General features: G+C 44.4%; 1 protein-coding gene across 1 annotated transcript in view; it reads right to left on the bottom strand.

Moving 5' to 3' along the window:
- LOC135527675 (RNA-binding protein 10-like) overlaps positions 1-17,500 on the bottom strand; it is an 80,679-nt gene that overhangs the window by 15,980 nt on the left and 47,199 nt on the right. The window contains exons 9-12 of the mRNA XM_064956163.1: positions 12,601-12,774; positions 10,575-10,735; positions 4,647-4,744; positions 3,616-3,703 (exon numbers count right to left, since the gene is read on the bottom strand). Coding sequence (XP_064812235.1) covers positions 3,616-3,703; positions 4,647-4,744; positions 10,575-10,735; positions 12,601-12,774 — 521 coding nt within the window. The remainder of the gene's footprint in view (positions 1-3,615; positions 3,704-4,646; positions 4,745-10,574; positions 10,736-12,600; positions 12,775-17,500) is intronic.

Here is a 17,500-nt window from a genome sequence, read left to right as displayed (position 1 = left end):
ATTAGAATGGTTACCTGGGTAACAGACCGCTGGGCAGCAGCGATGGCTGTACTGGTTATATATTATATATTATTAGAATGGTTACCTGGGTAACAGACCGCTGGGCAGCAGCGATGGCTGTACTGGTTATATATTATTAGAATGGTTACCTGGGTAACAGACCACTGGGCAGCAGCGATGGCTGTACTGGTTACATATTATATACTATTAGAATGGTTACCTGGGTAACAGACCACTGGGCAGCAGCGATGGCTGTACTGGTTATATATTATTAGAATGGTTACCTGGGTAACAGACCACTGGGCAGCAGCGATGGCTGTACTGGTTATATATTATATATTATTAGAATGGTTACCTGGGTAACAGACCACTGGGCAGCAGCGATGGCTGTACTGGTTACATATTATATATTATTAGAATGGTTACCTGGGTAACAGACCACTGGGCAGCAGCGATGGCTGTACTGGTTATATATTATATATTATTAGAATGGTTACCTGGGTAACAGACCACTGGGCAGCAGAGATGGCTGTACTGGTTACATTTTATATACTATTAGAATGGTTACCTGGGTAACAGACCACTGGGCAGCAGCGATGGCTGTACTGGTTATATATTATATATTATTAGAATGGTTACCTGGGTAACAGACCACTGGGCAGCAGCGATGGCTGTACTGGTTATATATTATTAGAATGGTTACCTGGGCAGCAGCGATGGTTGTACTGGTTATATATTATATATTATTAGAATGGTTACCTGGGTAACAGACCACTGGGCAGCAGCGATGGCTGTACTGGTTATATATCATATATTATTAGAATGGTTACCTGGGTAACAGACCACTGGGCAGCAGCGATGGCTGTACTGGTTATATATTATATATTATTAGAATGGTTACCTGGGTAACAGACCACTGGGCAGCAGTGATGGCTGTACTGGTTATATATTATATATTATTAGAATGGTTACCTGGGTAACAGACCACTGGGCAGCAGCGATGGCTGTACTGGTTATATATTATATATTATTAGAATGGTTACCTGGGTAACAGACCACTGGGCAGCAGCGATGGCTGTACTGGTTATATATTATATATTATTAGAATGGTTACCTGGGTAACAGACCACTGGGCAGCAGCGATGGCTGTACTGGTTATATATTATTAGAATGGTTACCTGGGTAACAGAATACTGGGCAGCAGCGATGGCTGTACTGGTTATATATTATATATTATTAGAATGGTTACCTGGGTAACAGACCACTGGGCAGCAGCGATGGCTGTACTGGTTATATATTATATATTATTAGAATGGTTACCTGGGTAACAGACCACTGGGCAGCAGCGATGGCTGTACTGGTTATATATTATATATTATTAGAATGGTTACCTGGGTAACAGACCGCTGGGCAGCAGCGATGGCTGTACTGGTTATATATTATATATTATTATGGTTACCTGGGTAACAGACCACAAGGCAGCAGCGGTGGCTGTACTGGTTATATATTATATATTATTATGGTTACCTGGGTAACAGACCACTGGGCAGCAGCGATGGCTGTACTGGTTATATATTATATATTATTAGAATGGTTACCTGGGTAACAGACCACTGGGCAGCAGCGATGGCTGTACTGGTTATATATTATATATTATTAGAATGGTTACCTGGGTAACAGACCACTGGGCAGCAGCGATGGCTGTACTGGTTATATATTATATATTATTAGAATGGTTACCTGGGTAACAGACCACTGGGCAGCAGCGATGGCTGTACAGGTTATATATTATATATTATTAGAATGGTTACCTGGGTAACAGACCACTGGGCAGCAGCGATGGCTGTACTGGTTATATATTATATATTATTAGAATGGTTACCTGGGTAACAGACCACTGGGCAGCAGTGATGGCTGTACTGGTTATATATTATATATTATTAGAATGGTTACCTGGGTAACAGACCACTGGGCAGCAGCGATGGCTGTACTGGTTATATATTATATATTATTATGGTTACCTGGGTAACAGACCACTGGGCAGCAGCGATGGCTGTACTGGTTATATATTATATATTATTAGAATGGTTACCTGGGTAACAGACCACTGGGCAGCTGGTTATATATTATATATTATTAGAATGGTTACCTGCAATAGACCAGCGATGGCTGTACTGGTTACATATTATATATTATTAGAATGGTTACCTGGGTAACAGACCACTGGGCAGCAGCGGTGGCTGTACTGGTTATATATTATATATTGTTATGGTTACCTGGGTAACAGACCACTGGGCAGCAGCGATGGCTGTACTGGTTATATATTATATATTATTAGAATGGTTACCTGGGTAACAGACCACTGGGCAGCAGCGATGGCTGTACTGGTTATATATTATATATTATTAGAATGGTTACCTGGGTAACAGACCACTGGGCAGCAGCGATGGCTGTACTGGTTATATATTATATATTATTAGAATGGTTACCTGGGTAACAGACCACTGGGCAGCAGCGATGGCTGTACTGGTTATATATTATTAGAATGGTTACCTGGGTAACAGACCACTGGGCAGCAGCGATGGCTGTACTGGTTATATATTATATATTATTAGAATGGTTACCTGGGTAACATACCACTGGGCAGCAGCGATGGCTGTACTGGTTATATATTATATATTATTAGAATGGTTACCTGGGTAACAGACCACTGGGCAGCAGCGATGGCTGTACTGGTTATATATTATATATTATTAGAATGGTTACCTGGGTAACAGACCACTGGGCAGCAGCGATGGCTGTACTGGTTATATATTATATATTATTATGGTTACCTGGGTAACAGACCACTGGGCAGCAGCGATGGCTGTACTGGTTATATATTATATATTATTAGAATGGTTACCTGGGTAACAGACCGCTGGGCAGCAGCGATGGCTGTACTGGTTATATATTATATACTATTAGAATGGTTACCTGGGTAACAGACCACTGGGCAGCAGCGATGGCTGTACTGGTTATATATTATATATTATTAGAATGGTTACCTGGGTAACAGACCACTGGGCAGCAGCGATGGTTGTACTGGTTATATATTATATATTATTAGAATGGTTACCTGGGTAACAGACCACTGGGCAGCAGCGATGGCTGTACTGGTTATATATTATATATTATTAGAATGGTTACCTGGGTAACAGACCACTGGGCAGCAGCGATGGCTGTACTGGTTATATATTATATATTATTAGAATGGTTACCTGGGTAACAGACCACTGGGCAGCAGCGATGGCTGTACTGGTTATATATTATATATTATTAGAATGGTTACCTGGGTAACAGACCACTGGGCAGCAGCGATGGCTGTACTGGTTATATATTATATATTATTAGAATGGTTACCTGGGTAACAGACCACTGGGCAGCAGCGATGGCTGTACTGGTTATATATTATATATTATTAGAATGGTTACCTGGGTAACAGACCACTGGGCAGCAGCGATGGCTGTACTGGTTATATATTATATATTATTAGAATGGTTACCTGGGTAACAGACCACTGGGCAGCAGCGATGGCTGTACTGGTTATATATTATATATTATTAGAATGGTTACCTGGGTAACAGACCACTGGGCAGCAGCGATGGCTGTACTGGCAGCTGTAGCAGCACTCACTCTACTACCATCTGTCAGAAACACATCCCTGAAGAGAGGGAGGGAGGGAGGGAGGGAGGGAGAGAGAGGGAGGGAGGGAGAGAGAGGGAGGGAGAGAGAGGGAGGGAGAGAGAGAGAGAGGGAGATAAACACAAAACATATTCCTTCTTAAAAAACTAGGCTGGTTTCCCCGACACAGACTAACGATTAAACATAGTCCTGGACTACAAACTCAATGGAGAACTGAAGCTTCAACTGTGTCTGGGGAAACAGGCCCTAAATATGTCTTAGTTCACAATGGCAGTGGTGTGTCTGTCTCTCTGTGTGTGTCTCTGTGTGTGTCTCTGTGTCTCTCTGTGTATCTGTGTGTCTCTCTGTGTGTCTCTGTGTGTGTCTCTGTGTCTCTCTGTGTATCTGTGTGTCTCTCTGTGTGTCTCTGTTTGTGTATCTGTGTGTCTCTCTCTGTGTGTGTCTCTCTGTGTCTCTCTGTGTATCTGTGTGTCTCTCTGTGTATCTGTGTGTCTCTCTCTGTGTCTCTTTCTGTGTCTCTCTCTGTGTCTCTCTGTGTGTCTCTCTCTGTCTCTCTGTGTGTCTCTCTGTGTGTCTCTCTCTGTGTGTATCTCTCTGTGTGTGTCTCTCTGTGTGTATCTCTCTCTGTGTGTCTCTCTGTGTGTCTCTGTTTGTGTATCTGTGTGTCTCTCTCTGTGTGTGTCTCTCTGTGTCTCTCTGTGTTTCTGTCTCTGTGTGTCTCTCTGTGTATCTGTGTGTCTCTCTCTGTGTCTCTTTCTGTGTCTCTCTCTGTGTCTCTCTGTGTCTCTCTGTGTGTCTCTCTCTGTCTCTCTGTGTGTCTCTCTGTGTGTCTCTCTCTGTGTGTATCTCTCTCTGTGTGTCTCTCTGTGTGTCTCTCTGTGTATCTGTGTGTCTCTCTGTGTGTCTCTCTGTGTGTCTCTCTGTGTGTCTCTCTGTGTGTCTCTCTGAGTTTCTGTGTGTACCGTTTGGATCCCTTGGCGAACTCGACAGAGATGGCCTTCCCGTTTATAGAGAGAGTTGGCTGTAAGGCCTGCAGGATCTGGAGCAGCTGAGATGCTTCCTGCAACACACGGATGAACGCACACAAACACAGTGTCAGAAAAATACTACAGTAGACAGCTGTATGTATCTCCTCACCACTACAGTAGACAGCTGTAGGTATCTCCTCATCACTACAGTAGACAGCTGTATGTATCTCCTCACCACTACAGTAGACAGCTGTAGGTATCTCCTCATCACTACAGTAGACAGCTGTATGTATCTCCTCACCACTACAGCTGTATGTATCTCCTCACCACTACAGCTGTATGTATCTCCTCACCACTATAGTAGACAGCTGTATGTATCTCCTCACCACTACAGCTGTAGGTATCTCCTCACCACTACAGCTGTATGTATCTCCTCACCACTATAGTAGACAGCTGTATGTATCTCCTCACCACTATAGTAGACAGCTGTAGGTATCTCCTCACCACTACAGCTGTATGTATCTCCTCACCACTACAGTAGACAGCTGTATGTATCTCCTCACCACTACAGCTGTAGGTATCTCCTCACCACTACAGCTGTATGTATCTCCTCACCACTATAGTAGACAGCTGTATGTATCTCCTCACCACTACAGCTGTATGTATCTCCTCACCACTACAGTAGACAGCTGTATGTATCTCCTCACCACTACAGCTGTATGTATCTCCTCACCACTACAGCTGTATGTATCTCCTCACCACTATAGTAGACAGCTGTATGTATCTCCTCACCACTACAGCTGTATGTATCTCCTCACCACTACAGTAGACAGCTGTATGTATCTCCTCATCACTATAGTAGACAGCTGTATGTATCTCCTCACCACTACAGCTGTATGTATCTCCTCACCACTACAGCTGTATGTATCTCCTCACCACTATAGTAGACAGCTGTATGTATCTACCCGCCACTACAGCTGTATGTATCTCCTCACCACTACAGTAGACAGCTGTAGGTATCTCCTCATCACTATAGTAGACAGCTGTATGTATCTCCTCATCACTATAGTAGACAGCTGTATGTATCTCCTCACCACTACAGCTGTATGTATCTCCTCACCACTACAGTAGACAGCTGTATGTATCTCCTCAGCACTACAGTAGACAGCTGTATGTATCTCCTCACCACTACAGTAGACAGCTGTATGTATCTCCCCGCCACTACAGCTGTATGTATTTCCTCACCACTACAGTAGACAGCTGTAGGTATCTCCTCACCACTATAGTAGACAGCTGTAGGTATCTCCTCACCACTATAGTAGACAGCTGTAGGTATCTCCTCACCACTACAGTAGACAGCTGTAGGTATCTCCTCACCACTACAGTAGACAGCTGTATGTATCTCCTCACCACTACCGTAGACAGCTGTATGCATCTCCTCACCACTACAGTAGACAGCTGTATGTATCTCCTCACCACTACAGCTGTATGTATCTCCTCACCACTACAGCTGTATGTATCTCCTCACCACTACAGTAGACAGCTGTATGTATCTCCTCACCACTATAGTAGACAGCTGTAGGTATCTCCTCACCACTATAGTAGACTGCTGTATGTATCTCCTCATGCGCTACAGTAGACAGCTGCAGGTATCTCCTCACCACTACAGTAGACAGCTGTATGAATCTCCTCACCACTACAGTAGACAGCTGTATGTATCTCCTCACCACTACAGTAGACAGCTGTATGTATCTCCTCACCACTACAGTAGACAGCTGTATGTATCTCCTCACCACTACAGTAGACAGCTGTATGTATCTCCTCACCACTACAGCTGTATGTATCTCCTCACCACTATAGTAGACAGCTGTATGTATCTCCTCATCACTACAGCTGTATGTATCTCCTCACCACTACAGTAGACAGCTGTAGGTATCTCCTCACCACTATAGTAGACAGCTGTAGGTATCTCCTCACCACTATAGTAGACAGCTGTAGGTATCTCCTCACCACTATAGTAGACTGCTGTATGTATCTCCTCATGCGCTACAGTAGACAGCTGTAGGTATCTCCTCACCACTACAGTAGACAGCTGTATGAATCTCCTCACCACTACAGTAGACAGCTGTATGTATCTCCTAACCACTACAGTAGACAGCTGTATGTATCTCCTCACCACTACAGTAGACAGCTGTATGTATCTCCTCACCACTACAGTAGACAGCTGTATGTATCTCCTCACCACTACAGCTGTATGTATCTCCTCACCACTATAGTAGACAGCTGTATGTATCTCCTCACCACTACAGCTGTATGTATCTCCTCACCACTACAGTAGACAGCTGTATGTATCTCCTCACCACTATAGTAGACAGCTGTAGGTATCTCCTCACCACTATAGTATACAGCTGTAGGTATCTCCTCACCACTATAGTCGACAGCTGTAGGTATCTCCTCACCACTATAGTAGACAGCTGTAGGTATCTCCTCACCACTATAGTAGACAGCTGTAGGTATCTCCTCACCACTATAGTAGACAGCTGTAGGTATCTCCTCACCACTATAGTAGACAGCTTAATGTATCTCCTCACCACTACAGCTGTATGTATCTCCTCACCACTACAGTAGACAGCTGTATGTATCTCCTCACCACTACAGCTGTATGTATCTCCTCACCACTACAGTAGACAGCTGCATGTATCTCCTCACCACTACAGTAGACAGCTGTATGTATCTCCTCACCACTACAGTAGACAGCTGTATGTATCTCCTCACCACTACAGCTGTATGTATCTCCTCACCACTACAGTAGACAGCTGTATGTATCTCCTCACCACTACAGTAGACAGCTGTATGTATCTCCTCACCACTACAGCTGTATGTATCTCCTCACCACTACAGCTGTATGTATCTCCTCACCACTACAGTAGACAGCTGTATGTATCTCCTCACCACTACAGCTGTATGTATCTTCTCACCACTACAGTAGACAGCTGTATGTATCTCCTCATCACTATAGTAGACAGCTGTAGGTATCTCCCCGCCACTACAGCTGTATGTATCTCCTCACCACTACAGCTGTATGTATCTCCTCATCACTATAGTAGACAGCTGTAGGTATCTCCTCACCACTACAGCTGTATGTATCTCCTCACCACTATAGTAGACAGCTGTATGTATCTCCTCACCACTATAGTAGACAGCTGTATGTATCTCCTCACCACTATAGTAGACAGCTGAAGGTATCTCCTCACCACTACAGCTGTAGGTATCTCCTCACCACTATAGTAGACAGCTGTATGTATCTCCTCCCCACTATAGTAGACAGCTGTATGTATCTCCTCACCACTATAGTAGACAGCTGTATGTATCTCCTGACCACTATAGTAGACAGCTGTATGTATCTCCCCACCACTATAGTAGACAGCTGTAGGTATCTCCTCACCACTATAGTAGACTGCTGTATGTATCTCCTCATGCGCTACAGTAGACAGCTGTATGTATCTCCTCACCACTACAGTAGACAGCTGTATGTATCTCCTCACCACTACAGTAGACAGCTGTATGTATCTCCTCACCACTACAGTAGACAGCTGTATGTATCTCCTCACCACTACAGCTGTATGTATCTCCTCACCACTATAGTAGACAGCTGTATGTATCTCCTCACCACTACAGCTGTATGTATCTCCTCACCACTACAGTAGACAGCTGTAGGTATCTCCTCACCACTATAGTAGACAGCTGTATGTATCTCCTCAGCACTACAGTAGACAGCTGTAGGTATCTCCTCACCACTACAGTAGACAGCTGTATGTATCTCCTCACCACTATAGTAGACAGCTGTAGGTATCTCCTCACCACTATAGTATACAGCTGTAGGTATCTCCTCACCACTATAGTCGACAGCTGTAGGTATCTCCTCACCACTATAGTAGACAGCTGTAGGTATCTCCTCACCACTATAGTAGACAGCTGTAGGTATCTCCTCACCACTATAGTAGACAGCTGTAGGTATCTCCTCACCACTATAGTAGACAGCTTAATGTATCTCCTCACCACTACAGCTGTATGTATCTCCTCACCACTACAGTAGACAGCTGTATGTATCTCCTCACCACTACAGTAGACAGCTGTATGTATCTCCTCACCACTACAGCTGTATGTATCTCCTCACCACTACAGTAGACAGCTGTATGTATCTCCTCACCACTACAGTAGACAGCTGTATGTATCTCCTCACCACTACAGCTGTATGTATCTCCTCACCACTACAGCTGTATGTATCTCCTCACCACTACAGTAGACAGCTGTATGTATCTCCTCACCACTACAGCTGTATGTATCTTCTCACCACTACAGTAGACAGCTGTATGTATCTCCTCATCACTATAGTAGACAGCTGTAGGTATTTCCCCGCCACTACAGCTGTATGTATCTCCCCGCCACTACAGCTGTATGTATCTCCTCACCACTACAGCTGTATGTATCTCCTCATCACTATAGTAGACAGCTGAAGGTATCTCCTCACCACTACAGCTGTAGGTATCTCCTCACCACTATAGTAGACAGCTGTAGGTATCTCCTCACCACTACAGCTGTATGTATCTCCTCACCACTATAGTAGACAGCTGTATGTATCTCCTCACCACTATAGTAGACAGCTGTATGTATCTCCTCACCACTATAGTAGACAGCTGAAGGTATCTCCTCACCACTACAGCTGTAGGTATCTCCTCACCACTATAGTAGACAGCTGTATGTATCTCCTCCCCACTATAGTAGACAGCTGTATGTATCTCCTCACCACTATAGTAGACAGCTGTAGGTATCTCCTCCCCACTATAGTAGACAGCTGTATGTATCTCCTCACAACTATAGTAGACAGCTGTAGGTATCTCCTCACCACTATAGTAGACAGCTGTATGTATCTCCTCACCACTATAGTAGACAGCTGAAGGTATCTCCTCACCACTACAGCTGTAGGTATCTCCTCACCACTATAGTAGACAGCTGTATGTATCTCCTCCCCACTATAGTAGACAGCTGTATGTATCTCCTCACCACTATAGTAGACAGCTGTAGGTATCTCCTCCCCACTATAGTAGACAGCTGTATGTATCTCCTCACAACTATAGTAGACAGCTGTAGGTATCTCCTCACCACTATAGTAGACAGCTGTATGTATCTCCTCACCACTATAGTAGACAGCTGTAGGTATCTCCTCACCACTATGGTAGACAGCTGTATGTATCTCCCCACCACTATAGTAGACAGCTGTAGGTATCTCCTCACCACTGTGGTAGACAGCTGTATGTATCTCCCCACCACAAAAGTAGACAGCTGTAGGTATCGCCTCAGCACTATGGTAGACAGCTGTAGGTATCTCCTCACCACTATGGTAGACAGCTGTAGGTATCTCCTCACCACTATGGTAGACAGCTGTAGGTATCTCCTCACCACTATAGTAGACAGCTGTAGGTATCTCCTCAGCACTATGGTAGACAGCTGTAGGTATCTCCTCACCACCATGGTAGACAGCTGTAGGTATCTCCTCACCACTATAGTAGACAGCTGTAGGTATCTCCTCACCACTATAGTAAACAGATGTCGGTATCTCCTCACCACTATAGTAGAGAGTTGTTGGTATCTCCTCACCACTATAGTAGAGAGTTGTTGGTATCTCCTCATCACTATGGTAAACAGCTGTAGGTATCTCCTCACCACTATAGTAGAGAGTTGTTGGTATCTCCTCACCACTATAGTAGAGAGTCGTTGGTATCTCCTCACCACTATAGTAGAGAGGTGTTGGTATCTCCTCACCACTATAGTAGACAGCTGCATGTATCTCCTCAGCACTATGGTAGACAGCTGTAGGTATCTCCTCACCACTATAGTAGAGAGTTGTTGGTATCTCCTCACCACTATAGTAGACAGCTGTAGGAAAGCGAAGCCCCGGTTGAGTTGTGTCTGCTTATCTTTGATCAGTCGAACATTAGAAGGAGACAGAGTAGCGAAGGGAGCCAGAGTGGACAGGATGGACTCCAGGGAGGTATGGGGACCCAGGTTCCTCAGGATCAGAGCTGGAGAGAAGAGAGAGAACATTAGAAGGAGCCAGAGTGGACAGGATGGACTCCAGAGAGGTATGGGGACCCAGGTTCCTCAGGATCAGAGCTGGAGAGAAGAGAGAGAACATTAGAAGGAGCCAGAGTGGACAGGATGGACTCCAGAGAGGTATGGGGACCCAGGTTCCTCAGGATCAGAGCTGGAGAGAAGAGAGAGAACATTAGAAGGAGACAGAGTGGACAGGATGGACTCCAGAGAGGTATGGGGACCCAGGTTCCTCAGGATCAGAGCTGGAGAGAGAGAGAGAACATTAGAAGGAGACAGAGTGGACAGGATGGACTCCAGAGAGGTATGGGGACCCAGGTTCCTCAGGATCAGAGCTGGAGAGAAGAGAGAGAACATTAGAAGGAGACAGAGTGGACAGGATGGACTCCAGGGAGGTATGGGGACCCAGGTTCCTCAGGATCAGAGCTGGAGAGAAGAGAGAGAACATTAGAAGGAGACAGAGTGGACAGGATGGACTCCAGAGAGGTATGGGGACCCAGGTTCCTCAGGATCAGAGCTGGAGAGAAGAGAGAGAACATTAGAAGGAGACAGAGTGGACAGGATGGACTCCAGAGAGGTATGGGGACCCAGGTTCCTCAGGATCAGAGCTGGAGGTGGGAGAGATTGATTAATTGATGTATTAATAGATGTATTGGTTGATTGATGTATTAATAGAAGTATTGGTTGATTGATGTATTGATAGATGTATTGGTTGATTGATGTATGTATTGATTGATGTATGTATGTATTAATGTATGTATTGATTGATGTTATTGCTAGATGTGATGTATTGATTGATGTATGTATTGATTGATGTATGTATTAATGTATGTATTGATTTATGTATGTACTGATGTATTGATTGATGTATGTATGTATTGATTTATGTATGTATTGATTGATGTACTGATGTATTGATAGATGTGTTGATGTATTGATTGATGTATTTCTTGAATCATTGATAGATTAATTGATTGATTGACGTATTGATAGAGTGATAGATGTGTTGATGTATGTATTGATTGAGGGATTGATGTATTGATAGATTTATCGATTGATATAAACTCTGTAAAAAATCCAAATCATTGTAAAAAGTTTAAACACTATTTTCCATGCTTGTTCAATGAACCATAAACAATTAATTAATGAACACCTGTGGAACGGCCGTTAAAACACTGACAGCTTACAGACTGTAGGCAATTAAGGTCACATTTATAAAAACTTAGGACACTAAAGAGGCCTTTCTACTGACTCTGGAAAAACACTAAAAGAAAGATGCCCAGGGTTCCTGCTCATCTGCGTGAATGTACCTTAGGCAAGCTGCAAGGAGGCATGAGGACTGCAGATGTGGCCAGGAAGGATGCCTACATCGTTGTAGTATTTATTTATATTTTATATTTATATATAATATTATTATATTTATTTATTATATTACCAAGTAAGTTGACTGAGAACATATTCTCTTTCACAGCAACGTCCTGGGGAATAGTTACAGGGGAGAGGAGGGGGATGAGTGAGCCAATTGTAGGCTTTGTAGTTACTGAGTGTATTGATACAGCATCCAAAGTGTAATTAATAACTTCACCATGCTCAAAGGGATATTCAAATGTCTGTTTCTTAATTTATTTATACCCATATACCAATAGGTACCCTTCTTTGCGAGGCATTGGAGAGCCTCCCAGATAATTATTCCACTTTGACATTATGGGGTATTGTGTGTAGGCCAATGACACGACATCTCAATTTAAATGTATTTCACTTGCTTTGTAAACATGTTTCCCATGCCGATAATGAATTGATTGAATAAATATATTGAGATAGAGAGAGTTAGACTCACTGTCGTTGGCCACCTCAGGCTGTTGTGTGTTAGTTGCCCCGGCCTTGGTGAGGGCAGTAGAGGTGGCAGCAGCAGGCTGGTAAAGGGCAGGGAGGGGTAGTAATCCCTGGGCACCATCCATCTGATGCCCCCCCAGGGGTAACTCCCCCAGCTGGGACAGTTTCAGCTCTGCCTCTGGAGGTAAGACACAGAGTGAGATAGGGTTTGCCATTTTACAACAATTCTATTGGTTACATTTCGCTCAATCAAATCAAGACCGACGGTGTTACATTTAACACGAGTGTCTATATGGGTCCACACTTTTCAGCAGAAATATAACTCATTTTCAGTGCGTCCTTCCGGACACCCCTGCTTTTCAGTGTTAAATTAACACACTGTTTAGTGTAAAGCCTCGTTTGCATATTTCCCAGAATGCCTTGTCTTTTGAGTGAATTGTAAAGTTACCAGCCAAGACTGTATTTGTTAGTGATAGAGACATGGCTATTGCAGTCTTCCATTGTCACTCCTGTGGCCTTCACCAAGTGAGATCCTAAGCGGGGGGGAAAAAAATCTAACTTTATTCGTCACATGCTTCGTAAAACAAAACAAAAATAATAGAACAATTAAAAAAGAATAACACAAGGAATATATACACATTGAGTAACGATAACTTGGTTCAAAACACAGGGTACCAGCACCAAATAGATGAGCAGGGACTACTAGGTAATTGAGATACAGTGGGGCAAAAAATATTTAGTCAGCCACCAATTGTGCAAGTTCTCCCACTTAAAAAGATGAGAGAGGCCTGTAATTTTCATCATAGGTACACTTCAACTATGACAGACAAAACGAGAAGAAAAAAATCAAGAAAATCACATTGTAGGATTTTGAATGAATTTATTTGCAAATTATGGTGAAAAATAAGTATTTGGTCAATAACAAAAGTTTATCTGAATACTTTGTTATATACCCTTTGTTGACAATGACAGAGGTCAAACGTTTTCTGTAAGTCTTCACAAGGTTTTCACACACTATTGCTGGTATTTTGGCCCATTCCTCCATGCAGATCTCCTCTAGAGCAGTGATGTTTTGGGTAATTACGAGGTAATTGAGATACATATGTACATGTAGGTAGGGATAAAGTGACTGGTCAACAGGATACAGAGCATTCGGAAACTATTCGCATCCTTTCACATATTCAACATGTTGTTACGTTACAGCCTTGTTCTAAAAATGGATTAAAAAGAAAATGTGCATCAATCTACACACTATCCCATAATGACAAGGCAAAAACAGGTTAAGACATTTTTGCAAATTTATTTATTTATTTATCGAGAGATAAATCAGATCCAGACTGAAGGGTTTGATGCAGTAGGGAGTTGTAGTTTCTCTAGAGATAAATCAGATCCAGCCTGGAGGGTTTGCTGCAGTAGGGAGTTGTAGTTTCTCTAGAGATAAATCAGATCCAGCCTGGAGGGTTTGCTGCAGTAGGGAGTTGTAGTTTCTCTAGAGATAAATCAGATCCAGCCTGGAGGGTTTGTTGCAGTAGGGAGTTGTAGTTTCTCTAGAGATAAATCAGACCCAGCCTGGAGGGTTTGTTGCAGAAGGGAGTTGTAGTTTCTCTAGAGATAAATCAGATCCAGCCTAATATAACCAGTCACTACCACTACTATAACCAGTCAATACCACTACTATAACTATTACTATAACCAGTCACTACCACTACTATAACCAGTCACTACCATTACTATAACCAGTCACTACCACTACTATAACCAGTCACTACTATAACTATAACCAGTCACTACCACTACTATAACTATAACCAGTCACTACCACTACTATAACTATAACCAGTCACTACCAATTACTATAACCAGTCACTACCACTAATATAACCAAGTCACTACCACTACTATAACCAGTCACTACCACAACTATAACTAGTCACTACCACTACTATAACCAGTCACTACCACTACTATAACCAGTCACTACCAATACTATAACCAGTCACTACCACTACTATAACTTATTTTAAAAACAGGAATACTTTAAAACAGCTAGCAAACATACCACATTTTCTCTGGACCACAACTAAGGCCAAAAAAAGATTGTATTTGAAAAGAACATGAGCAGGAGATGCACTGAGGTTCTTAATGCAGCTGGTGGCCACGCCAGATACTGACTGTTTCATACCTTGGTGGCCACGCCAGATACTGACTGTTTCATACCTTGGTGGCCATGCCAGATACTGACTGTTTCATACCTTGGTGGCCATGCCAGATACCGACTGTTTCATACCTTGGTGGCCATGCCAGATACTGACTGTTTCATACCTTGGTGGCCAACCCAGATACTGACTGTTTCATACCTTGGTGGCCACGCCAGATACTGACTGTTTCATTCCTTGGTGGCCAACCCAGATACTGACTGTTTCATACCTTGGTGGCCAACCCAGATACTGACTGTTTCATACCTTGGTGGCCAACCCAGATACTGACTGTTTCATACCTTGGTGGCCACGCCAGATACTGACTGTTTCATACCTTGGTGGCCAACCCAGATACTGACTGTTTCATACCTTGGTGGCCAACCCAGATACTGACTGTTTCATACCTTGGTGGCCAACCCAGATACTGACTGTTTCATACCTTGGTGGCCAACCCAGATACTGACTGTTTCATACCTTGGTGGCCACGCCAGATACTGACTGTTTCATACCGGTGGCCAAACCAGATACTGACTGTTTCATACCTTGGTGGCCACGCCAGATACTGACTGTTTCATACCTTGGTGGCCACGCCAGATACTGACTGTTTCATACCGGTGGCCACGCCAGATACTGACTGTTTCATACCTTGGTGGCCACGCCAGATACTGACTGTTTCATACCTTGGTGGCCACGCCAGATACTGACTGTTTCATACCGGTGGCCACGCCAGATACTGACTGTTTCATACCGGTGGCCAACCCAGATACTGACTGTTTCATACCTTGGTGGCCACGCCAGATACTGACTGTTTCATACCTTGGTGGCCACGCCAGATACTGACTGTTTCATACCTTGGTGGCCATGCCAGATACTGACTGTTTCATACCGGTGGCCACGCCAGATACTGACTGTCTCATACCTTGGTGGCCAACCCAGATACTGACTGTTTCATACCTTGGTGGCCACGCCAGATACTGACTGTTTCATACCGGTGGCCACGCCAGATACTGACTGTTTCATACCTTGGTGGCCATGCCAGATACTGACTGTTTCATACCTTGGTGGCCAACCCAGATACTGACTGTTTCATACCTTGGTGGCCACGCCAGATACTGACTGTTTCATACCGGTGCCCACGCCAGATACTGACTGTTTCATACCGGTGGCCAACCCAGATACTGACTGTTTCATACCTTGGTGGCCACGCCAGATACTGACTGTTTCATACCTTGGTGGCCACGCCAGATACTGACTGTTTCTTACCTTGGTGGCCACGCCAGATACTGACTGTTTCATACCTTGGTGGCCAACCCAGATACTGACTGTTTCATACCTTGGTGGCCAACCCAGATACTGACTGTTTCATACCTTGGTGGCCAACCCAGATACTGACTGTTTCATACCTTGGTGGCCACGCCAGATACTGACTGTTTCATACCGGTGGCCAAACCAGATACTGACTGTTTCATACCTTGGTGGCCACGCCAGATACTGACTGTTTCATACCTTGGTGGCCACGCCAGATACTGACTGTTTCATACCGGTGGCCACGCCAGATACTGACTGTTTCATACCTTGGTGGCCACGCCAGATACTGACTGTTTCATACCTTGGTGGCCACGCCAGATACTGACTGTTTCATACCGGTGGCCACGCCAGATACTGACTGTTTCATACCGGTGGCCAACCCAGATACTGACTGTTTCATACCTTGGTGGCCACGCCAGATACTGACTGTTTCATACCTTGGTGGCCACGCCAGATACTGACTGTTTCATACCTTGGTGGCCATGCCAGATACTGACTGTTTCATACCGGTGGCCACGCCAGATACTGACTGTTTCATACCTTGGTGGCCAACCCAGATACTGACTGTTTCATACCTTGGTGGCCACGCCAGATACTGACTGTTTCATACCGGTGGCCACGCCAGATACTGACTGTTTCATACCTTGGTGGCCATGCCAGATACTGACTGTTTCATACCTTGGTGGCCAACCCAGATACTGACTGTTTCATACCTTGGTGGCCACGCCAGATACTGACTGTTTCATACCGGTGCCCACGCCAGATACTGACTGTTTCATACCGGTGGCCAACCCAGATACTGACTGTTTCATACCTTGGTGGCCACGCCAGATACTGACTGTTTCATACCTTGGTGGCCACGCCAGATACTGACTGTTTCTTACCTTGGTGGCCACGCCAGATACTGACTGTTTCATACCTTGGTGGCCAACCCAGATACTGACTGTTTCATACCTTGGTGGCCATGCCAGATACTGACTGTTTCATACCTTGGTGGCCATGCCAGATACTGACTGTTTCATACCTTGGTGGCCAACCCAGATACTGACTGTTTCATACCTTGGTGGCCAACCCAGATACTGACTGTTTCATACCGGTGGCCACACCAGATACTGACTGTTTCATACCGGTGGCCATGCCAGATACTGACTGTTTCTTACCTTGGTGGCCAACCCAGATACTGACTGTTTCATACCTTGGTGGCCATGCCATATACTGACTGTTTCATACCTTGGTGGCCAACCCAGATACTGACTGTTTCATACCGGTGGCCACGCCAGATACTGACTGTTTCATACCTTGGTGGCCAACCCAGATACTGACTGTTTCATACCGGTGGCCACGCCAGATACTGACTGTTTCATACCTTGGTGGCCATGCCAGATACTGACTGTTTCA

This window comes from Oncorhynchus masou, chromosome 33 (genome assembly GCF_036934945.1).
Source record: "Oncorhynchus masou masou isolate Uvic2021 chromosome 33, UVic_Omas_1.1, whole genome shotgun sequence".
NCBI classification, from domain to species: Eukaryota; Metazoa; Chordata; class Actinopteri; order Salmoniformes; family Salmonidae; genus Oncorhynchus; species Oncorhynchus masou.
Note: the sequence above shows the minus strand (reverse complement) of the source record. Positions and strands in the feature narration are given on the sequence as shown.